The sequence below is a fragment of the Pelophylax lessonae genome (genome assembly GCF_965119305.1).
Source record: "Pelophylax lessonae genome assembly, chromosome: 4".
Classification (NCBI taxonomy): domain Eukaryota; kingdom Metazoa; phylum Chordata; class Amphibia; order Anura; family Ranidae; genus Pelophylax; species Pelophylax lessonae.
In genome coordinates, this window is record NC_138771.1 from 466,094,655 (window position 1) to 466,119,382 (window position 24,728).

At 42.7% G+C, this 24,728-nt stretch overlaps 1 protein-coding gene across 1 annotated transcript in view; it reads left to right on the forward strand.

Moving 5' to 3' along the window:
* The window catches only part of CYFIP2 (cytoplasmic FMR1 interacting protein 2), a 145,234-nt gene that overhangs the window by 118,451 nt on the left and 2,055 nt on the right, over positions 1 to 24,728 (forward strand). The window contains exons 20-31 of the mRNA XM_082254618.1: positions 3,723 to 3,799; positions 4,031 to 4,139; positions 5,754 to 5,873; positions 6,514 to 6,713; positions 8,247 to 8,334; positions 8,587 to 8,730; positions 9,945 to 10,035; positions 10,847 to 10,977; positions 14,911 to 14,983; positions 15,064 to 15,158; positions 23,175 to 23,413; positions 24,563 to 24,710. Coding sequence (XP_082110744.1) covers positions 3,723 to 3,799; positions 4,031 to 4,139; positions 5,754 to 5,873; positions 6,514 to 6,713; positions 8,247 to 8,334; positions 8,587 to 8,730; positions 9,945 to 10,035; positions 10,847 to 10,977; positions 14,911 to 14,983; positions 15,064 to 15,158; positions 23,175 to 23,413; positions 24,563 to 24,710 — 1,515 coding nt within the window. The remainder of the gene's footprint in view (positions 1 to 3,722; positions 3,800 to 4,030; positions 4,140 to 5,753; positions 5,874 to 6,513; positions 6,714 to 8,246; positions 8,335 to 8,586; positions 8,731 to 9,944; positions 10,036 to 10,846; positions 10,978 to 14,910; positions 14,984 to 15,063; positions 15,159 to 23,174; positions 23,414 to 24,562; positions 24,711 to 24,728) is intronic.

A 24,728-nucleotide genomic window follows, 5' to 3' on the forward strand; every position in this document is an offset into this window, starting at 1 on the left:
CCCAATCTAGCCGAGACCGATTGTATCCCATTAACAATGGGCCTTGCTGGGGGATTAATTTGATCTTTGTGCACCTTCGGCAACGTATATATAGTTGGAACTCTACTATAACTCGGTACAAGGTATTGTTTTTCTTTTTTGGATAAAATATTTGTATCATAACCTCTATCTATCAGCGAACTCAGTTCTCTTCTATACTGTAAAGTAGGGTCTTTATCCAAAACTTTATAAAGACCCTACTTTACAGTATAGAAGAGAACTGAGTTCGCTGATAGATAGAGGTTATGATACAAATATTTTATCCAAAAAAGAAAAACAATACCTTGTACCGAGTTATAGTAGAGTTCCAACTATATATACGTTGCCGAAGGTGCACAAAGATCAAATTAATCCCCCAGCAAGGCCCATTGTTAATGGGATACAATCGGTCTCGGCTAGATTGGGGGAGTACTTAGATTTTTTCCTACAAACTAGTGTAATTAAGCTGAGATCATATCTACGAGACACAAAGGCCTTTCTTTTGGCCCTTAAAGATTTGGTTTTACCTAGTAGTGAGGACATCTTCCTGGTGACAGGTGATGTAGCCTCATTATATACCATCATACAACATGATGATGCCCTTTTGGCTTTTAATTGGGCTTTTAGTAGACGGGACGATATCCCGGAGAGCCAAAAACATTTTTTGAAAGATGCTTTGATTTTCTGTTTGGCACACAATTATTTTTGGTTTAATGATGTATTTTATCAGCAACAGAGAGGCGTGGCAATGGGAGCCAAGTTCGCTCCAAGTTTAGCAAATATATTTATGGGAGAGTGGGAGGACCGCTTTATATATGCTGCCCAATACAGAGAACTATTATTATATCGTCGCTATATAGACGATTTGTTCTTTATTTGGGCAGGCAATGAGTCCACCCTTGTTGATTTTTGTGAAAAATTGAATAAGAATCCTAATAATATCAAATTGGATTTCAATTGGAGTCGAACCAATATCCATTTCTTGGACGTGGAGATTTCACTATCAGAAGGTGGCCTGAAGACCAAGGTCTACTTTAAGCCCACTGACCGGAACGGATATCTCCCCATCCATAGTGGTCATCACCACAAATGGTTGTCCAACATTCCGAGGGGACAGTTTCTCCGTGTGAGAAGAAATTGTACCACGGATGAGGACTTTGTAACCCAGGCTCAAGTCTTGAAACAAAGGTTTGTGGAAAAGGGATATGAAGCCAATAGACTAGACACCACCATAGCGGAGATAGGGAACCTTTCACAAAATGAATGCCTTAGAGATACAGTGAGACAGCCCACACGTGAGCACGAATGGAGTTTCTTAACCCAGTATAACGCGCAGTTTCGGGAGGTGGAGCAGATTTTTAAAAAGCATTGGCCTGTACTACGTATGGACAAAGTTTTGAGTGGTGCTCTTCCTGAGAACCCTTCATTTATATACAGGCGGGGACCAACCTTTGGAGACCAAGTGGTTAAAAAAGTGTTGGATCCCCCGGTGAAACCAAAAATGTTCTGGGACAACACTGTGGGTTTCTTTGCCTGTAGGAAATGCAAAACTTGTAGACAGGTGAATACACACCTGAGAAATTTCACTACATTTACGTCGCCTTCTAATGGACAATGCTTTCAGATTAAAGACCTCATTACGTGTAATAGTACACATGTGGTGTATTGTTTACAATGCCCTTGCAATCTGCTGTATATTGGGAGAACTAAGCGTACCATCGCCATTAGAGTGTCTGAACACATTACTAATATAAAGAATGGTTTTAAAGATCACAATGTATCTCTGCATTTTCGTGATCATCACAATAGTGATCCCACACACCTTAAATTTTGGGGTGTTGAAAAGGTAGATCCAGTTTGGCGAGGATCTAACAGAGTTCGCGAAGTGTCCAAACGCGAAACATACTGGATCTATTTAACTGATTCCTTACACCCCAAGGGTTTAAACATTGATTTGGATATCAATTGTTTTATTAGCAATTCTTAACATGTGGTGGTTTGGTTTTATTTTATTTTATTGTATTTTATTTCTTATTCGAAATATGTACATCTATCCCATTATCATTGCTTTTATACAGTTTTTTCTTGATGTATAAATTTGGTTTTATCTGCTATAATATTTATAATTTTTATAGATAATTTTTATTGATATTTTAACAAAATATATTTATTTATAATTTTAGACTATTGGCACTTTAAGAATGTGACCATGGGTATGCACTTTTGTGTATGCCAGATTATTGCCAATTACAGTAGTATATCTTTCTGTCGAAACACTCTTTGTTCATTGTCTTAATATATGTTTTGATTCCTGTTGTTTACCATGATTTTACCACTGTTTTTGCCATGTTTAATATTTTTAATACATCGACTACTGGCTGAATAACGAGATTAATGACCGAATGCATTTTTATGTAAAATGAAGGGCATTCAATAGTATATAAGGATGCGGTTTGTATTAATTAGATATTAACATGAGGATTCGTATATTTTGGATATCCATCGGCTCCGGTCCTCATGTTTGTGAGGACATCCGTTGCGGACACTGCGGTATTTACGAGTGTCGGCTTTTCTCTGCGCCAGGCGGAAGTCGGGCAGCGGGAAGTTACGTCCTTCTGGGGTGGAGGTTCATCCACAGGAAGTGACGTTGCGCATCGGAGGAGGACGGTGTACGTTCACTTCCGGGGTCGGCTCTTCTGCCGAGTGCGCATGTGCCGTAGTGGATACAAACACAGGCGGACCGCGCCGCGCACACATGCTCTCGGAAGAAGTCTTGGTGACGAAACGTCAGGGCATGTGTGCGCGGTCGCCTTGTGAACAGATGGACGCCTGGCTAAATTAAGAAATGGTCATTATGCGTCTATATATGCCAATTTTTGAATGCCTTCATTCAGATCTGATATTGTAAGTAGACATCTGGAGGGGAGTGGGGCCATTTTGGTGTGTTTTAATCAATAAACCTTGCGGTATTACACTATATGTCCCCCATTCTTCATTTACATGCCATCATGAATGGAGTGACATATGAAGGCTAATAAGATATGAGAGGAGATCCAAGCTAGTGGAAGGTGAAGAGGTCCTGATGGTGATTGGAATTCACATATGAGGAGGCCCTGTTTTACCAATCATCTGGTGAGTTCCAGAGGAGGAGGGGGGGAGCACCGGTGTTTGGTCGAATTGTGGTGTATCCAAGTTCCTTCACACCCTTCCCGTAACCAATTTGGACTGCTTTATGGACATTTGTGTTGCATTACACCTTTGCCTGTTGAGAATATAGATCCTAATATTTATCCATTCATCTGTTAGCGCTGTTTGTGTGGTTGATTGGACCGAGCTATTTGGTTATTTGATTACACCTTTTTATACATTATTTCTATTAAGACAGCTGCTGAGACCTTTGGGGTCACATTTATACATCTCCCGGACTATCTTGAGTTTTGAGTCTAGCGCGGGGTGAGTGTGTGTTTGCAACCAAGTTGGTATTGCAATTATTTTACACTCCTTGTTATTATTATACTACTCATTATGTCTTTGTCCTGCAGGGTTTGATTTTATTTTTTTTGAGTATACAACCGCTTTAATGTTCTGGGGGTTTTAAATAACTTTATAGCCACAAATGCAGATTTTAGCATGTTTGCAAAAACAGAAAAAAATAGCTCTAGAGGGGAAGTGGTTAACCAGTTTTATTTTCTCTCCTCTTCTAGGTGAATTTGTGCTTTGACCAGTTTGTGTACAAGTTATCTGATCAGATCTTTGCCTATTACAAAGCCATGTCTGGCAGGTATGAACGGACACTCTTGTGCATTCCCTGAACAAAAGTTATTTCATGTAAAAAATTAATTTAGAACATTTCTCCTTAACAGATCTGTATTAGCTTTCTTAGCAGTGCCCGGTGAACTAAGTTATATTGCCAGCCCAATGCTTGCTTACATTGTCTATACTGCAGTTGAAATAGGGCGATGTCACAGACAAATGAATCGATTTAAACAGTCATTCTTCTTCCTTCCTTCAGTGTTTTGCTGGATAAACGCTTTCGGGCGGAGTGTAAAAACTATGGGGTAATTATTCCATATCCCCCATCCAATCGCTATGAAACGCTACTCAAGCAGCGCCATGTTCAGGTGAGCTTAATAATTCTAATAATACAAGTAAGAAGAATGTATTTATGTAGAAACACTTATTACGCTATGTCTGCATGGAGGATGTTGCCTTTGTAATTGTATTTGGCACACAGGTGGAGGCAAGTCCTGGATGAAAATAAACGACAGAGATATGACAAGGGTAGCTCAGAGGTCACCCCTAAAAACTCCTTCATGACCCCCTTTAAAAACTCCGCTCTCCTTTTACCCTAAAATAAAACGCTTGACACCAAGTGGAGTTGAATGGCCGTCAGGCCTTTTATTAAACAAAATAACAAATAAATAACCATAACGTTACAACAAAACATAGTTGTCCCCAGCTGCAAAACACAGTTTCAGGGACATTAAGGGCCGGTTCCCACATATTCAATGCGGGAACCCTGCGAATCCACTCGCACTCAACTCGCAGGCAGTTCACACTGCCATATGCGAATCGCAGGGGGTGTCAATACAAAGGTAACGACACCCCTAGATCAGTTCACATATCGCAGTGCGAACTGTCAGTTCGGACATGAATCGGATTGCATAGGTGTGATCACCCATGCGATCCAATTCTGTTGCGGACCAAAAAAAGGGTCCTGTGCGATGCAAATTCAGCCATACAATATGTATGGCTGAATTCGCAACACACAGACATTGCATGTGATTTGCAGGGAGGGACGTTCATCCAATGGCTTCCTGATTCTGACTGTTACTTTCCCAACCCTTCCTGCAGTCTACTCTCCTATGCTCCTCCCCATCACCCTGTCTCCTCAACCAATCACTTAAATGGATTGTAAAGTCAGAAAGTTTTTTATCTTAATGCGTTCTGTGCATTTGGATAAAAAAATCTTCTGTGTGCAGCAGCCCTTCTAATACTTACCTGAGCCCTCTCGATCCAGTGATATTCACGACTGTCTCAGCTGTCCGGGATTCCCCATCTCATTGGCTAAGACACAGCAGTGGTGCCATTGACTCCCACTGATGTCAATAAAAGTCAGTTATGCAATGAGGAGAGAGAGAGGCGGGGCCAAACCACAGCTCTGTGTCTGAATGGATACACAAAGCTGTGCCTCGGCTCAGGTGCCCCCCCCCCCCCCATAGCAAGCTGCTTGCTGTGGGAGCACTCAACAGGAGGGAGGGGCCAGGAGAGTCGAAGAGGGACCCGAGAAGAGGTGGATATGGGCCACTCTGTGAAAAACCAACCGCACAGAAGAGGTAACTATATCATGTTTGTTATTTTTTATTGAAAATAAAACGGGACTTTACAATCACTCTTCACACCTCTCCCTTTTAAACATGTTTTCTCTATGCTGTCTGTTCTCCTTCCACCCTGTCATGCCAGCCCTACGCTTAATTTGTTCCTCCTAGCTCTGGACCTTCCTTTATTAAAGGCACAAGAAGCAATAACCTATTATATTACTTTATGAAATGTACACAAACAGTATGTACTCTAAAGTCAAAATGTAAAAACCCAAAGCAACCCTTTTGTAACAGACAAAAACCTGAAATCTGATTGGTTGCTGTGCGTTGCTATACTTTGTATATTCTCATTGCTTAGTGCATTGCTATTGAATACACATTATAAACTCACTCTTGCCTTTACATCTCACACAGCTCCTGGGAAGATCTATTGACTTGAACAGGCTGATCACTCAGCGGATCTCTGCTGCGATGTACAAGTCTCTGGATCAGGCAATTAGTCGCTTCGAGAGTGAAGACCTCACCTCCATAGTGGTAAGTGTGTTTTGCTAGTACAGCTTTTTTAAAGTGAACCTGCCACCATCCACTGCAAATGTGCTTGGTTTTCTCCTGTCTTCTGAGTTCTGAGTTCTCCTGAGTTCTACTATAGTAAACTACAGAACACCTCCCCTGGTATGGAGATGGGAAGAAGGTGAGGTGTTCTGTAGTCCAGCAGAAGAGAACTGCTTAGGATTTCAGTGCAGCAGAAGCAGAGTTGTCAGCCTAAACATGAAGTTAGTAGCACTCCAGATTACTCCCAGATCAACTGGTGTTTTGTTCTTACAGCTTTTTAAATGGACAAAATATGGGGAAATGTGCATGTATTGCAAACGTACTGCATACGTTTTATCCACACATACACTTTAAGTATATAACACTTTTACTTACACAGAAAGAAGTTCCTGTTCAGATTGATCTCTAGGGACAGTGTAATGGGAGTTTAAAGGGAAAATTAGGCAGAATTATATCAAAGCGATTGTGATAGTAGGTGAGGACAATCTCTAGTATAGGAAATTCACTGATTTAGTATCATTAAGTGGTTGAATGAGGAGTTTTTTTTTATTTTCCTGTTACTTCCTTTTTATGCACAATGCTCAGTTAAAACAAAACTCTTGATTGGTTGTTCTTGTTTTAGGAGTTGGAATGGCTGCTTGATATCAACCGCCTAACTCACCGGCTCCTTTCCAAACATCTGACCCTCGACAGTTTTGATGCCATGTTCCGAGAGGCCAATCATAACGTATCTGCTCCATACGGCAGAAATACATTGCATGTTTTCTGGGAGCTCAACTTCGACTTCTTACCCAACTACTGTTATAATGGCTCTACAAACAGGCGAGTAAAAATGATAGGGTGTAACTTGCTCTTCCAAGACCGATGTATATTTTTGTCTTTTTAATTTAAAATAGCTACCCCATATACCCCCTGTATACCTGGGAAAATCACACAGGTTAAAGCGGAGTTTGCCCAAAAGACAAACTTCCACTTATCTGATTGCTCCCCCCCCCCCCCCCCCGTGCCACATTCGGCACTTTTCGTCCACTTCCGGCTGACTCAACCATGGCAAAGTATGCCACAAGAGGCCCCCCTCCTCCTTTGCCCGCCGCCACACCATTCAGAATGCGCAGCACACTTGTGCAGTAGGAAACTGGCCGTGAAGCCCCAAGGCTTCACTGTTGGGTTCCCTTACCGGCAATGCCTATGGCCGCACCCCACAGCAGATGAAAACATCGGTTTGGGTGCCGACATTGCTGATTTCCAGGACAGGTAAGTGTCCTAATATTAAAAGTCAGCAGCTACAGTATCTGTAGCTGCTGACTTTTATTTTTTCTGGGGGCAGAACTCTGCTTTAAATTTTTTCCTTACTCCTGCTGCCATCTGGGGGCAGTGCTAAGATACTGCATGGTTCTGCCAGTGCAGATTTTTATTATCTGATAATGTTTGAAAACATAGAACCTTGCTTATAGAGAATGTGTTGCTCCTGGCTACCTCCAGTGAAATTTACTTTACCAAAAGATTAGACCATGATGTGATCTTTGTTGATATGAAATATGAAAGTTTGCACTGGTCTAATCATGTGAATAAAGATCTAGGGTTTTGATCATTTGACCAGTACTGGATGGAGCACAGACCAGAAACTTTTCCATGATTATTTAATTTCATTACTTTTTATGCATCCATAAAAACAAGACTGGTAACATATCTTTATGGTAATATCGGAGTACAGGGTTGCTTTAACCAAGTATAAGGAGCAACATTATTTCCAGTTTTATCACAAATGTGCACTTGATTGTTAAGATCCAGTTCCCACTGGTTCATTGTGGTAGTGTGCGCGTTACTGCAGCACCCAGTAACACATGAAGCTAGGTGCAATGCAGTGCCATTGATTTTGAATGCTACCCCATTGCTTCTAGCAACACATCACCAAGCACAGAACCTTTCTGCATTGTAGTGTGCTGCGTTGAAAACAAAAGTGTCTGTCCATTAAAATAAGTATGTGTTGTGGTGCATCATTATCTCATTTAAAATAAATGGGCTGATCTTATACATTGCATGTTAACGCAGTGGTTGTAAAGTGTCGCAACGCATCGGACCAGTGTGAATGGCCTCTAAGGCTACCTGTGACCTTCCAGCTGTAGTGGGACTACATGTTTCAGCTGCTCTGCCAGTAGACTAATAGATTACAAATATCGTTTCCAATAACAATTGATCCCTATTTGTCTTTCACAGACCTGACCTATATTTTGTGTTTCTAAATTCTTTTGTTACTTTACTGAATATGGAAATATGTGTAATGTACTCTATGCAAGGTATTCTTTTCTGCAGACCTTTGTTTTTTGCCTAACATATTTCCTTCATTTCCTGCAGGTTTGTTCGAACAGCCATTCCTTTCACACAGGAACCACAGAGAGATAAGCCAGCAAATGTGCAGCCATATTATCTGTATGGGTCAAAGGTCAGACTGAGTTTATTACTTCTTAATACGAAAATTATTTAGATAAGTTAAAAGTTAAACCCAAACTGATCCTTAATAGACAGTACATTGACATATCCAGTTCACCTGCTGGATAACTTGTCAGGAGTATAGCGTGCACCACAAATGTATTCCAAACAACAAGGGTTTTAAGAATTGGACCAAGCTTAGCTCAGATGTTATAATGTTCTTTTGCCTATATGTGATTAATATTTAAAATTACTTGTCCTGTAGCCCCTCAATATTGCCTACAGCCACATATACAGCTCATACCGCAACTTTGTGGGTCCACCACACTTCAAAACCATCTGCCGTCTTCTGGGGTACCAGGGCATCGCTGTGGTTATGGAGGAGCTGCTGAAAATTGTCAAGAGCCTGGTGAGATGGGGTATAATGTCATGTGTATGTGTGTGTGAGCCTTGCTTAAATAGAAATGTATTTCAGTTTATTTAGCAGGCATCATAAATATAAAAATGAAATGCCTACATATCACAGTAGATCTCATGTACCTACATGCCCTTTTGTTTGTGTTTTAATGCTAACAATGAGTGGTTTGATGCCTTTTGTAACCTGTGTGAGACCAGGACTCCTTAAGATTCTCTTATTGGCTGGGCCGCTGATTAGAAGAGGAAAACAGGGGAAATTCCCCAGGGCTCCTTCATTTTTTCCAAGTACCCAAAAGCTTCCCCTCTCCCTTCTACATATCAAAGGGCCTGCAGTCGAAAAAGCCAAAGGAGTCCCAGTGTAAAGCCTAGTACACACGCAACGATTATCGGCCGACCGATCGTCCGTCTTTTGTCCAGAGTTGTGTTTTGTTGGTTGGAATGTGCCTAGACTGCACACGAATTTTCTCGCCCAACAAAATTCTACTTTAGAAGTGATGTCATGTGTTGGTTTGCTTTCTTTGTGTTCTTTCTTCTCTGAACATGCCCAGACTTGCTCATTAGATTTTTCCCTGTCAAAATCTGTACTGACTGCACGAAAATCGGCCGTGTTTTGAAGGCGGACAAAAATTTTATAGCCTGCACACCAGATTTTTTTCGGCCGAAAAGTCGGAGTAGGTTGTCGGAAGCATCATACTAACAAGCCGAAAATCGGTCGTCGGACGAAAATTCCCTGCCGATTTTCGACGCGTGTGTACGGGGCTTAACTCTTGCCCAGTTTTTGCAGTCCAGGCTCCATTCTGGCTTAAGGGCCTAGACTGGCTTACTGATCAGCAGGTTGGCTTATTTTAGGCTCATTAGCAGAGATTAGCCTCAGATCTAAAATGGCCTGTTATGTTTCAGTAATCTTTGTTGTATAGGCATGGTATTGTGGATTTGTTTTTCAAAGCTTCAGGCTATCATTCTAGTCATGTTTTCCCTACCTATGAATTATCCAAAAAAATATGTAGGAGTTCAGACTTTTCACACTTTGCTCACTGCATGCTTGTTCCAAGGTCTAGTAAATAAAGCATGGCAGCCTAGGAGCCTGCAACTTAAAAAAATGGCTTCAAAGATTCTATTTCACAGGTTTCACAGGTTGATTTTAATGTTCTTACTTACGAGGCATTGCAATATGGGTTTTTACTGTTTGACTTGTCCTATCCACAGCTCCAGGGAACCATATTACAGTATGTGAAGACTCTTATCGAGGTTATGCCAAAAATCTGTCGGTTGCCAAGACATGAATATGGATCTCCAGGTAGGAACTGGGCAGATGGTTATACCTAAAGTGTCTATCAGAGCTATAGTACATTTCTGAAACATTGCAAATACAGAAAAATACTTGTTGCTGATAACCCCAATCCAGTGTGCTCCCAACTTCATGTTTAGGCTGACAATACAGTGCCTTTGCTCCAATAAAATCCTAAACACCATTCTTAGTCCTGTCTGCTGGATCACAGAACACTTATTTCCCTCCTCTAAGACCCTTTTTAAATATTCCCAGCAAACCAATGTATGCTCCGACATTCTGCAGCGTGTCCAACAGAAACCGGACAAACATGCTGGAAAACAGCAGCCGACCAGCTCCCTATCAACGCTCTTAGCCAATGGCTGAGAGCATTGACCGGAGTGTTCTGGTGGGGGGGGGGGCAGTCCCCCTGTCAGGACTCAGAACACAACAGCTCAGCAGGGGAGATTGCTGTACTAACATCGGACTATTAGTACAGTGGCTCCAATGGGAGCTGACAGTTTTTTTTTTGTTCAACCCACCAGTTGTAAATGAAAAGAAAACTAATAGTGTGCACTAGGCTTAAGAATCTGTGTGAGGTTTTCATTACTGTCTGTCCTGGAGATGCCCATTCCCCTCATTTCCTGTCCTAATGCCATTGGAACAGCTAAGTGATTTAATTCTGTAGCTTCTATTATAGGGTAGGCCCATTATATGGTGAGCCTATGAAATCTGTGACAGGTATTTAAAGACAACCCTTGATTTGATACTCTTTTTGATGCTTTATTTAATGCCTGTAATACTCATATATTCTGAAACCCATTATATCAATTATTTTCAGGCATCCTGGAATTCTTCCATCATCAGCTGAAGGATATCATTGAATATGCAGAACTGAAGACAGATGTATTTCAGAGCCTCAGAGAGGTGGGCAATGCCATCCTCTTCTGTCTGCTCATAGAACAGGCTCTGGTAAGAACTTAATTATATCCACCTAAAGTATTTTTCAGCATTTTCTCCTTCAGCATAATGAATGACACCACTTGTATATATATACAGGTACATCTCGTAAAATTAGAATATCATCAAAAAAGTAATTTATTTCAGTAATTCAATTAAAAAAGTGAAACTCGTATTTTATATAGATGCAATACAAACATAGTGATATATTTCAAGTACCGTATTTATCGGCGTATAACACGCACTTTTTCCTCCTAAATATGGAGGAAAAAGTAGCAGTGCGTGTTATATGCCGATATAAAAAAAAAAAAAACAGAAAGCAGCGCCGAGAGGTAGAAGGGGGCGGGCAGCGCCGAGGAGAAGGAAGGACGCGCTGTCATTGGAAGTCCCTCCTCCTATGCCGACGTCAATCATAGGCGCCGGGACTTCCGATGACAGCGCGTCCTTCCTTCTCCTCGGCGCTGCCCGCCCCCTTCTACCTTTTGCCGCTGCTTCTGGACATTTTTAAAAGTGATTTGTATAGTGGCACTGGCGTTGGCGAGGCTGCAGTTATGGGCACTGGCGCTGGCGAGGCTGCAATTATGGGCACTGGCACTGAAGAGGCTGCATGTATGGGCACTGCGCTGGCGAGGCTGCATGTATGGGCACTGCGCTGGCGAGGCTGCAATTATGGGCACTGGCGCTGGCGAAGCTGCAATTATGGGCGCTGGTGAGGCTGCATGTATGGGCGCTGGTGAGGCTGCATGTATGGGCACTGCACTGGCGAGGCTGCATTTAAGGACACTGCGCTGATGAGGCTGCATTCGTGGGCACTGGTGAGACTACATTTAATTAAAAAAAAAAGTTCAAAGCTGTTTATTTTAAATTTCAGCTTTTTTCCTAAAATTTATACCCTAAAATTTAGGTGCGTGTTATACGCCGGCGCGTGTTATACGCCGATAAATACGGTATTTCTTTCTTTTAATTTTGATGATTATGGCTTACAGCTAGTGACCCAAAATTCAGTATCTCAGAAAATTTGAATATTACATAGGACCAATAAAAAAAATGATTTTTAATACATAAATTATGGCTTACTGAAAATTATATCCATGAACAGTATAGTATGCACTCAATACTTGGTCAAGGCTTCTTTTGCAAGAATTACTGCATTAATGCGGTGTGGCATGGAAGCGATCAGCCTGTGGCACTGCTTATTGTTATGGAAGCCCAGATTGCTTTGATAGCGGCCTTCAGCTTGCCTGCCTTGTTGGGTCTGGTGTCTCTCATCTTCCTCTTGACAATACCCGACAGATACTCTATGAGGTTTAGGTCAGGTGAGTTTGCTGGACAATCAAGCACAGTGATACCATGATCATTAAACCAGGTATTGATACTTTTGGCAGTGTGGGCAGGTGCCAAGTCCTGCTGGAAAATGAAATCAGCATCTCCATAAAGCTGGTCAGCAGAAGGAAGCATGAAGTGCTATAAAATTTCCTGGTAGAGGGCTGCGCTGACTTTGGACTTGAAAAAAAACAGTGGACCAGCACCAGCAGATGACATGGTCCCAAAATCATCACTGACTGTGGAAACTTCACACTGGACCTCATTCAACTTGGACTCTGTGCCTCTCCACTTTTCCTCCAGATTCTTGGACCTTGATTTCCAAATTAGATGCAAATCCGTGATGATTTGGGGAGTTTTACTTTTTGAATTAAATTACCGAAAGAAATTAACTTTTTTATGATATTCTAATTTTATGGGATGCACCTGTACTTTGAAACACCTAATCCATGTACTAGCCTGTACTGTAACAAATACAACAGGACAATGTAGTGAGATGCAGGTTAGCAGAAAAACACAGAACATCAAAACTCCTGGAACCTTCATAGCCCATTCAGACTGGCGCGATCCGACTTCGAGGGGCGACCTGTGAAGTGCACCGCGACTTCGGCGCGACTTGCAGGGACTTCACATAATGGAAGTCAATGCAAGTCGCTCCCGGGTCGCCCCAAAGTAGTACAGGACCCTTTTTCTTGTGTAGCTCCTATTAGAACGGGTCCTGTGCTAATCAATGGCGAGCGACCGAGCGCGACTTGTCAGGCTGACAAGTCGCGCTAGTCTGAATGGGGTCTTAGTGTCTGTGCAGAGTTCAGAGGACACTTTGTCTTTTTCAGTTTGGTGTTCTGTAGAGCAAGTACTGAGAGAGGTAAGTATTTATTCTTTTCTTTTATAGAGAACTGTAAGGGCAGGACAAGGTGACAATGTTTATGGAAAGGGCATTCCCAAACCAACATATATATATACTCATCTTACCTGTGCTACCTTGCAGCTCCTTGCTCCACTACAGCCAGTGCTCAAATCATCTGTATGCAGGAAGGCAGAGGAGAAATCACCACTGCAGGTGAGCTGAGGAGATCCCACAGCGGGTAACCCAACAGATGCTGGCCCTGCTCGCCACTGCGTCAAACAAGGAAACTTGGAAAAGGCAGCCACACACTGCCTCGGGATACCAATAAAACTTCTTTATTGTAATGCAGATAGATGCAGTCACAGGAATGAACAGAAGTTTAACATGATTCATACATCTTGTGCTTAGTCATAACCATAACCTGTACTGTAACGTAGTCATAACCATAACCTGGTTATGACTAAGCACAAGATGTGTGAAACATGGTAAACTTCCGTTCATTCTTGTGACTGCATCTGTCTGCATTACAATAAAGAAGTTCTATTAGCATCCCATTGCGGTGTGCATCTGATTTTTTGTTTCCTCAAATCATCTGTGCCAGGGAGAGGAGATGTCACTGCCCCAGTTTTGTGACAGAGTTAGGCATGGGCACCATCACAGGGGAGCAGGTCACATACTCTTCCTTACCCAGAAGTGTCAACTGTTCTCACCAGCTCCGGAGTAGAAGTAGCTGTGAGGAAGAACAGGTAAGCTGAGTATATGGGGTCAGCGGGACCCTTCCCAGAATTACCTTTGCCTTCTCTTTAAGGGCCCTTTCACACGGGCGCTCCGTATGTCCGCAAATCATCCTATTTTTTTGCGGATGATTTGCGGACATAATGTAAGTTTATGGCATTGCGGATGTCAGTGGAATACCATCCGCTGACATTCGATTTTCTTCCTTTCAGTTCTGTTCCGTTTTTTGGAACGGAACAGAACCCTATTTTTCCTCCGTTTAAAAATCGGAAAGGAAGGAAAATCAGATGTCAGTGGTGTCATCCGCTGACATCCGCAATGCCCATAGACTTACATTATGTCCGTATATCATCCGCAAACGGATGGGATGATATGCGGACATACGGAGCGGATGACACAAATGTCATCCGCTCCTTGAAAAAAAAAAGTCCCGCAGCGGAGCAAAACACCGGAGCGGCCGTGTGAAAGAGGCCTAAGAAGCGGCACGCTGAGAGGCTGACCAAGCTGTCGTCAGGCATCTGGTTTGGATCCAGTCATTAAAGTTGGATTCCCTTAAAAGCCTAGACCAGCTCTGTGACATCAGCTGACAGCAGACTTTAGCCAACTGTTGGCTAAATCTGGATCACAGGGGTGCCGAAATAAGTGCACGCCTTTGACCTAGAATAGAAGTATGGTCAAAAAAGCTTTGATCATACTTCTCTTTTGAGGTAGCTAGTACTGGCAGAGATATTCCATTACTTTTAAATATACTGTCTGCCTGGCTGTGTCAACGGGTACATTTCAGATGCTATATATTATTGCTGTTTTTAATATATAGCATATTGGTGTTTTATGAATGGAGGACAATAGAAAATTTTCTCATATCATAAATCTGTAACTTGTGACTAGAGAGCTAATGGATCAGTTTTCATTTTGGAACCACATGTGGTGATAGTGCTGATGACATTGTCTGGGATGTCTAGCACTGATGATTGTGATTGCTGTGACAGTCTCCCTGTAATCTTTCTGACCCTCGTCTCTTCTCACTTTATATCACCTAGTCCCAGGAGGAGGTGTGTGATCTTCTTCATGCAGCACCATTCCAGAACATCCTACCTCGAGTTTACATCAAAGGTGAGTCTGACCTGAACCGCTCTTAGATCCAAACATTTCATGCTTGTTCAGCTAACTTATAATCTTCTTTTGCTATTTAGAGGGGGAACGTCTGGAGGTCAGGATGAAACGACTAGAAGCAAAGTATGCTCCACTGCATCTAGTCCCGCTAATTGAGAGACTGGGCACCCCTCAGGTATCCTATGGAGGTTCTTTCTGAAGCCTTACTCCATCCAAAATTGATATGTCAGTCTTGAGTTGTCACCAGTGGGCTGAATCAGTGTTGGACTACTAAATAGGCATAGTAGGCACTGGCCTATGGGCCCCATGCCATTTAAGGGTCCTGTGACAACAAATTAAAATAATATTGATTTGATCATGAAAGAAAAGGACAATGAAGTTTTCCTAAATTGTTTAAAAAAGTAGAAAAATTAACCACTTAGCAACCGCCCGCCCGCAATGTACTGCGGACGAGCGGCTGCCTACTTCCAGGTTTGACTGCAACACATCAGGAGCCTGTCAGCAAGTCCCAGCCAATGATTCACGACTGGGACTTGCTGATCGGCTGTGTGCAATCACAGCCCAGAGCTCTGTGTTGACATTCATATGTATTATAGCAGAAAGTTAAAAATATTGTTTTTTTTTTAATATAAAATCCAGTGGTTATCAAATACCACCAAAAGAAAGCTCTATTTCTGTGAAAATATATACGTTTTGTTTGGGTACAGTGTTGCATGACCACGCAATCGCCAGGTAAAGTAGCGCAGTGCCAAATAGCAAAAAATGGCCTGGTCGTAAGGGGGGGAAATTTTCTGGAGCTGAAGTGGTTAATCAACTCAAAGGAACAAAAACTTTACATTCGAGTCTCTATAGAGAACAAACTATTAAAGTGGTTGTAATGTCTCCACAATAAACTCCCATGATAGGTTCTCTTATGGGGCAATAGTAATGGCAGTGTGTTTGTTTTTCAGCAATATAATCTCTAAATACCTTTTCCCAGCAGTGCTTCTGTGCAGTCACATGGTTTTCTCGGGTCTTCCTCCCAAGCAGAGGAACTCAGGTGGGAGGAGCTCATATTCCTCTGCTGTTAGTTTCAGGAGGGGAGGGCAGTATGGGGAGAGGATCAGTTTCACACAGACCATGGAAATGACAGGAAGGGGGAGATGCTGCAGAGCAATTTTTGTACACATGTTTAAAAAATGATTTTAGACCTGAAGAATTCATAAAAACCCCAAATGTTATATTTTTCGAAAGCAAACACCCTAGAGAATAAAATAGTGGTTGTTTTATGTCACACGATATTACTGCAAAGGTGTAGGAAACGCAACATTTCAGGTGAACACACAGTAAAGTGATTTTTAGGGCAAATAAACACAATAAATTACGCACATTTTTGGTAAGATATAAAAGACGAGGTTGCACCAAGTAAACAGATACCCAACATGCCAAAGCTTAAATTTGTGTGGGCCAGTGAAATGGCAATAAATTTCAGTACCCTATATTTTCTATAGGCGATGCTTCAAAAGCTCCCTATAGGTCATCAGTTTAGTGTTAGGGAGGAAGTCTTATGCTAGAATCATTGCTCTCACTAAAGAATGTGTGGCGACATGTGTATTGCAATCGATGTTTTAATGCGTAGATGCCGGCTATGCTAGGGGCCTTAAAGTTTCATGTGGGGATTTTATGTGCTCAGGGGTAACTTTCTTTTTTGCAATTAAAAAAAAAGTTTTGCTTTCCTTTTTTTTTTTTTTACCATGTGATGATTTTTGGGTGACAGGTTCTTTTTAATGAGATATGCAGGGTATGTGTCCTCTGTGCTCCACTAAATGTATGGCACATTGCAATACATTCTTTCCCTACTATGCTGACCAGGAAAAGTGACAAGGTAACCCAGAAGTGACAGCATACATGTTGCTTTACAGGTCACAGCAAGAAGGGAAGGAGAGCAGACATTTGTCCGCTCTTCTCCCTCCCCTCCACCTGTCGGTGACTGCAAATGAAGCAGAGGCCAGAATACTTTGCGCAGGTGCGCCATTATCGGGGGTGTGCGGCTGCAAAGGAGCGGTAGCGCAGCCGACCGAATGCACCCTGTCAGTTTAGCACACAATCCCATTGGCTGGTGCCATCGGATTGTGTGTGAACCCCCCAGTGTAAGATCCATATGTTTTAGGCATCATTCAAAATGAATGGCACACAAGCAAGCATGGTGCATTTTGCCAGCATTGCGGTGCGGTTTGGAATCTCTGGCAGAATAGCGGTGATTGCACCCCCGATCACAAATCTCTAGATGTCAACAGAGCCTAAATGCATAGAAAACACACCTTTGGAAGCAGCGTTTAGAAAACATGCTGCAAATGTGCGTTTTGCTTGTTGTGCCATTAATGCTACATTCAAACTTTGCGATTTTGAATGGTAAGCATTATTGCCGCGATTCTGCTTGCGATTCCAAATCACACTGCAATGGTGGCAAAACTCAACACAAATGTTTAGGTGACACTGATTGTTAATGGCACTTCAAACGAGGGGCGGATCCAGAGTCTAGTCTCAGGAGGGGCACTGCCAGAAAATAAGGTGTTGCTTACAGAAATTTATTTAACGTATCATACAGTCCTAACCTTGTTTAAAACAGTGACACGTTTAAAATGATGCCACTTCCTCTCAATGCAGAGGAGGTAGGAAAGAATAGTAAGACCTGGCAACCACAATGATAAAAGTGTTAATGATAGCCGCGACAGTGGCACTTAAAAGTTGATAAAAGTAACACCTTTATCAACTTTGTGATCTTCCCACGGGTCTCCCGATTCGCTACAGTATAGCGTACCTCTCCATCCGGAACTCCTTCCCTCCGCCACACACCGCGGTGAAACTAAGGGGGAAGGCTGCTACAGCACAACTCTCCATCCGAGACTCATGCCCTTACAGCAGGGGTGCCTAACCTTATGAGGAGCGAGGGCCACTTAAGCGACTTGGTAACCAGTCGCGGGCCACAATGAGTGGAGCGGGCAGAGAACAGGTAAATATGCAGGGAAGACACGGACACAGCCCGCTCTACTCTATGGCTGGTACTGCTGGCTGATACTGCTGGTGGGTACTGCTGGCTGGTACTGGTGGTGGGTACTGCTGGCGGGTACTGCTGGTGATTACTTCTGGCGGGTACTGTTGGTGGATATTGCTGGTTGGTTCCCGACCCACCATCCCCAAGCATCAGTGTGACAGGAGACGGCGCTAGAGGAAGCATGTGGCTGCAGTAGAGAGAAGAGCCAATGCTTCCTGTATCTCTCCTGTCACAGGAGAAGGCGGAGTACATTTGGTATCGATCCGCCTGTGACAGGAGCTGACGCTATACAGGAAGCATCGGCTCTGCTTCCTCTAGTGCCGGCTCCATTCTTCACAATAATGCTTGGGGATGGCGGGTCGGAAACACGCAATCTGGGCTTGCCCCAACACGCCATCCCAGAGCAGGAGGTGGTGCCGGGAGCCTCGGAGTCTGTAATATTTTCACCCCCCCGATCCAACCATGTCTTAAACATGGTGCGGTGGAGTCACAATTGTCACGCGGCAGTCGTGTAGAACTGCATCATACAAAGCTTCTCCCGCAAAAAACAGAGCAGAGGCTTTTTTGGGCAGAATTTGCTGCTCAATTCTGTCATGCGACAATTGCCTCAACAATGCAACATGTTTGAGGTGCCATAAAAATCAATGCATGTTGTGTTTTGCCACCATTGCAGTTCAATTTGGAGTTCCTGGCAGAATCGTGGGGATGATGCCAACAATTCAAAATTGCAAAGTGTGAATTGTTCGTAGCACAACAAACGCGTTAGACATTTTGTCACACATGACTCTAAAAGTCTTTAAAATGTTCAAGAGCTTATGTGGCAGATTTGTTGAGCCTAGTTCAGCCCATTAAACTCAATAACCTCCCCTATGCACAAATATGTGGATATGAACAAACAATAAGGAAAAATTATGAAACGCAAGTGCATGCTGCGTGCAGATGTGTATGTTGCTTTTAGATTATGTCTATGTCAGATTAATCAAACTGCATGCAAAACTCAATTAATTTGAGATCTGTAGCGGATGTCAATAAAAAGTTACCACCCCAAACGCAGGTTACAAACACAGTGCATTTGCCCACACCTGCCTGCTTTGGATTGCATGGTACTTTTATACCATGTGACCCTGTTGCAGTGTAAAAAACAGCGAATTAACTACTTTTGGTGTGGTGAGATTTTAGCCCATTCTAAATAAATGGGTAGAAATCGCACCTCTTTGTGATGCACACGCGGTCATGGTGTGAACTAATTGGCTTATATAGGCTTTAATAAATACATGACCAATGTCCCTGTATAGGAAAAATAAAAAAGGTTTATAACAAATATAATAAGTATATACATAATCGGAAGTAATTAATTTGGTATTTAAAATGTTTAGTTAACCTGTGTGTCTAAATATCGTTTTTTAAGCTGTTAAATTTATTTCCATGTGCAAGTATGTAATACTGAACTGTTAGCTGCTCTCTCCTACGATAAGGCTGGGTTCACACTGCTGTGACCGGGAAAGTTGCGCAACTTAAGGTGCGACTTTGCCATGCGACTTCATTGCGGTTTGCTTGCGACTTCATTAATTGAAGTCAATGCAAGTCGTGATGAAGTCACCCCAAAGTAGTGCAGGAACCCTTTTCTAAGTCATTGTGACTTGAGTCCCACCGATTAGAAAGGTTCCATTGCAGTTAATGGGGTGTGACTTGTTATGCGACTTTGAACTCTCAAGTCGCATGACAAGTGTACTGAGCCTTAAACACTGTGTGAGGCACTGCAACTTTAACAAAGAGGAAAGGGAGGAGCAGCTTCAGGGAAACAGTGTTGCTCAATGAAGGAGAGGGGGAGAGGGGGCTGGAGGAGAGGGGGGGGGGGTAGGGAGGAGAACGTGTTCTCAAGCACACTGCAGACTAGGGAACTGACTGGGAGAGAGAGAGGGGGAGATGCAGAAACGCACAGGAGAGCTGGATGACAGAGACATGTAAACTGACCACATTTTCATGACTCAGCAGCCATGATAAACGTGGTCAGCTCAGAATGGGGAAGACAGGAATAGGCAGGATCAGCCAGGTTCTGCAGAAGATGGAAAGGGACAATTGACAAGGCAAAGGCACTATGCTATAGCTCATGTCTTAAAGAGACAGGGGCATGATTTTTTTTTTTTAGGATTACAACCTCTTTAAGCCAATAAAAACGTAAACTACATAAACCATAGATATCAGGTTCACAATCAAGCTTGTCTCTGAAAAGCTCATCTTCTTTCAGCTTGTCAGTTTGTAAAAGATTTTGGCGCAACCTACGCCATGTGTAATCTACAATAGTTATGGTTATCTCCATCTAGTGGCCCTTGTGCACACTACTTAGTTCAATGTTATCCCACTAGAGTGTGTGTACGAGAAACCTGCAAGGGGGGCCCCAAGGTTTTGACTGCCTAGGGGCCACCATAAAGTTTCATATGACCTTGAGCTGCATTCTTATCACATGGTACACAGGGAACTAAATTTTTGTGCTACAGTCTATGTCCGTGCTCCTTTCACAACGACATAGGTGTTATTCTTTCTCAGACCCATCATATATATAGTTGTATTCTACATAAGGGAATGTCCAGAGGGAACATGATATTATCATTAGACTTTTTAAAATACATGGTGTTTAGGTAATCTGGTAATCTAATATGGCTGTTTCCAGTCTGTGAATGGTCAGACTGTCTTTTAAGTCTGTCTAAAACCTTCATTTAATTAAAAAAGAAATCTTCTCCTGTATGTGTAGGTTTAATGTCAAGATAATAAATCAATCAGATAAATTGGATTATGAGTGTGCCCAATATAACTGTCTATTGATTATATCAAAACCAATATTTTATTATGCACAGATGGTAAAAGAAAGGAAAACCATTAAAAATGAATGCCACATAAATGAATATACAGCATCAGTTAATTAGCCATATACAGTATCACTACCTCTGACAGCCAGCACCTAGCACTCTCTACTTAGTAAGTATTTGTATGTGTATATATATATATATATATATATATACATACACACACACACACACACACTATATTACTAAAAGTATTGGGACACCTTCCTTTACATGCCCATGAACTTTAATGGCATCCCAGTCTTAGTCCGTAGGGTTCAATATTAAATTGGCCCACCCTTTGCAGCTATGATAGCTTCAACTCTTCTGGGAAGGCTGTCCACAAGGTTTAGGAGTGTGTCTATGGGAATGTTTGGCCATTCTTCTAGAAGCGTATTTGTGAGGTCAGGCACTGGTGTTGGACGAGAAGGCCTGGCTTGCAGTCTTTGCTCTTATTTATCCCAAAGATGTTCTATCGGGTTGAGGTCAGCTGTGCAGGCCAGTCAAGTTACTCCACTCCAAACTCGCTCATCCATGTCGTTATGGACCTTGTTTTGTGCACTGGTCCAAATCATTTGCTGGAGGGGGGTTATGGTGTGGGGTTGTTTTTCAGGGGTTGGGCTTGGCCCCTTAGTTCCAGTAAAGGGAATTCCCAAGGCATCAGCATACCAAGACATTTTGGACAATTTCATGCTTCTTACTTTGTGGGAACAGTTTGGGGATGGCCCTTCCTGTTCCAACATGACTGCGCACCAGTGCACAAAGCAAGGTCCATAAAGACATGGATGAACGAGTTTGGGATGGAGGAACTTGATTGGCCTGCACAGAGTCCTGACCTCAACACTTTTGGGATGAATTAGAGTGGAGACTGCGAGCCAGGCCTTTTCATCCACATCAGTGCCTGACCTCACAAATGTGCTTCTGGAAGAATGGTCAAACATTCCCATAGACACACTCCAAAACCTTGTGGACAGCCTTCCCAGAAGAGTTGAAGCTTTTATAGCTGCAGAGGGTGAGCCAACTCAATATTAAACCCTACGGACAAAGACTGGGACACCATTAAAGTTCATGTGCGTGTAAAGGCAGGAGTCTCAATACTTTTTGTAATATAGTGTATACAAATTAAACAATTGTGACAATTGTGACGCAACTACCATGGATCCAGAGCATTTATTCACATGTAAATATAACTGGTTCAAGCAGTAGTGTAGAGTCGGCTTTGTTCAGTGTGTTTTGTGATCAGCTTCATTAGGAGCTCAGAGGTGAACTAGAAAGGTAATACTAATGGTATTAGCTATAATATAAGAAAACATATCCCAGTGCAAAAACAATGCCAATTTATCTTTTGCAATTATGTTCACTTAAATTATATAAGAAACATGGGGGTTGATTTACTAAAGGCAAATAGATTGTGCACTTTGCAAAGTGCAGTTGCTTCAGAGCCTAGTAAATGTGCAGAAGCTCTGCTGACTTCCATCATCCAATCATGTGCAGGCAAAAAATGCATTTTTTTTTTTCTTTGCATTCGATTGGGAAGTGAAGCCTGGCCTCATTTACTAAGCTCTGGAGAAACTTGCAGAGTGCAACTGCCCTTTGCAAAGTGCACAGTCTATTTGCCTTTAGTAAATCAACCCCCATTTGTGCAACATATGTGTCATAACCCAAGGCTAAAAATCTCCTAGTGAGGGCAGCAAGGGGAGACACAAGGACAGCTGAGATCTAGTTGGCAATAATTATTGTGTATTTAGAAACAAAGTATATAGGAGCAGAGTTTGCGTCGATGTAATGTAACAAACCAGTGTTATCCCCAGAAAAAATGACCCATTCTTGCTTGAAAGGCATTGCAGAGAGAAGAATCAAAGTTGCTACACAGAGATGTCGGAAACCAGCTTTTAATTTAAAGCAAGACTCCAGGCAGACAGCTAAATACACCCTTAAATTACATACGTACTGTATATGTCTACCCGTTGGCCTGGTTCAGCCAGTTTTGTGATTTGCATACCTCTACCACACAGGCAGGCAAATGAACACTCTATTTTAGTGGTTTAGCGGGGGCAGCATGTTATCTCTCAGCCCACAGCCTGCTCATGGGACAGTGTGTCTGCAGTGGTCAACTCTGTCCAGGTTGCAGGATGTGAACTAGGAAGTAGCGAAGCTGAAGCTAGGAAGCCATAGTATAATCACCCTGGTTGTTTGCCTAGAAGGGAGCAGTGCAAAAAAGAATATGTATATTCTCAGTTAATTTTAGACTCAATAGTGTAACATAATATAAAAGGTAACACAATATTTTGGTAATTCTCCTATTTATTTTTAGCAAATTGCTATAGCCCGGGAGGGAGATCTTTTGACCAAGGAACGCCTGTGCTGTGGTCTCTCCATGTTTGAAGTCATCCTGACCCGAATCCGCAGCTACCTGCAGGACCCCATCTGGCGTGGTCCTCCCCCCACCAATGGAGTGATGCATGTGGATGAGTGTGTGGAGTTTCATCGACTCTGGAGTGCCATGCAGTTTGTTTACTCTATTCCGGTGGGGACCAATGAATTTACTGCAGAGTGAGTACTTGTTATCTCCCTGAAAACTGCTGCTCACTAGTGGGTTGTCTTGTCTCTTTAACATTGTAGCCAGAATCAAAGAGAAGTATGGCGTTTAAAAAAAAAAAAAAACGTTATACTCACCTAGGTGGGAGCAGCATTGAAGCATTGATCCGATGCTGCATCTGTCCCCCGCTGCCTCTGGAGTGAGAACTGAGCGATCGAACACCGCTGATCACCCAGTTCTTCCCCTCCGCTCTAAACAGAGAGCTGTGACTGGCAGTCAACGGCTCTCTACTCTGTCCCTCCAGGGCTCACTGGAGCACTGGGCTGGGAAAGGGAGGGAGCAGCTGGCTTAATTTTCCACCGGCACAGCTCAGAGGCTGAGCCAGCTGCCAATCCAGGCATGTGGGTGGATCCCTCACTGTAAAGTTGGAATCTTTCCTCAGCCTAGATCAGCTGAGTGACATCAGCTGGCAGCAGGCCTTCGCCCGCTGTTGGCTGAAAACAGGTCACACAAGTGCAGAACGAACTGCACTCCTGTGATCCATAGAAGTATGGCCAAAAAAGCTTTGGCCATATTTCTCCTTTAAATATTTCTAAAAATACAATCAAAACAGAAACATTTAAAGGGGAATTCCAGCTTACACCTAACTACCGGTCCCCGTGTCTCAGGTAGAGTGGCTGCAGGGGAAAGGAGACAAAGTCTGGGCCATTGAAGCTTATGGGGGACATCACTGCTCCAGGCTTTACTAGCCATTGTCTAGGCCATTTCTCCTTTCCCCTACAACTGCTGCTGGCTGACACAGAGGAGTATATACATCTTTCACGGGTTAGTTAGCATAGTTGTTGGGAGGGGGTAGAGGACAATTTTAGGGCTAGTTAGGTGTAAGCTGAAGTTTTCTATATACCGTTAATAACAAGCTTCTAATGGGCCATACACACTATAAGATTTTCTGAAAACCTTTTCCTTTAGACTTACCAAAACCAGATAATATGAGGTCAAACCTAAACACATTCAATTTGTATGCAATCTGGCAGGCCCTTGCACTACATAGAAAAGGTAAATCTGAAGGAAAAAGTCTTCAGAAAATCGTATAGTGTGTATGGCCCTTTACAAGCTCTCTTCTCTTGGTAATTTTGTGTCTTGTCTCTTGCTTCCCCCTACAGGCAGTGCTTCGGAGACGGCTTGAACTGGGCAGGTTGTGCCATTATTGTGCTTCTGGGACAGCAGCGTCGTTTTGACCTCTTTGACTTTTGCTATCATCTCCTGAAAGTCCAAAGACAGGACGGGAAAGATGAAATCATAAAAAATGTTGTGAGTATCATTGACTGA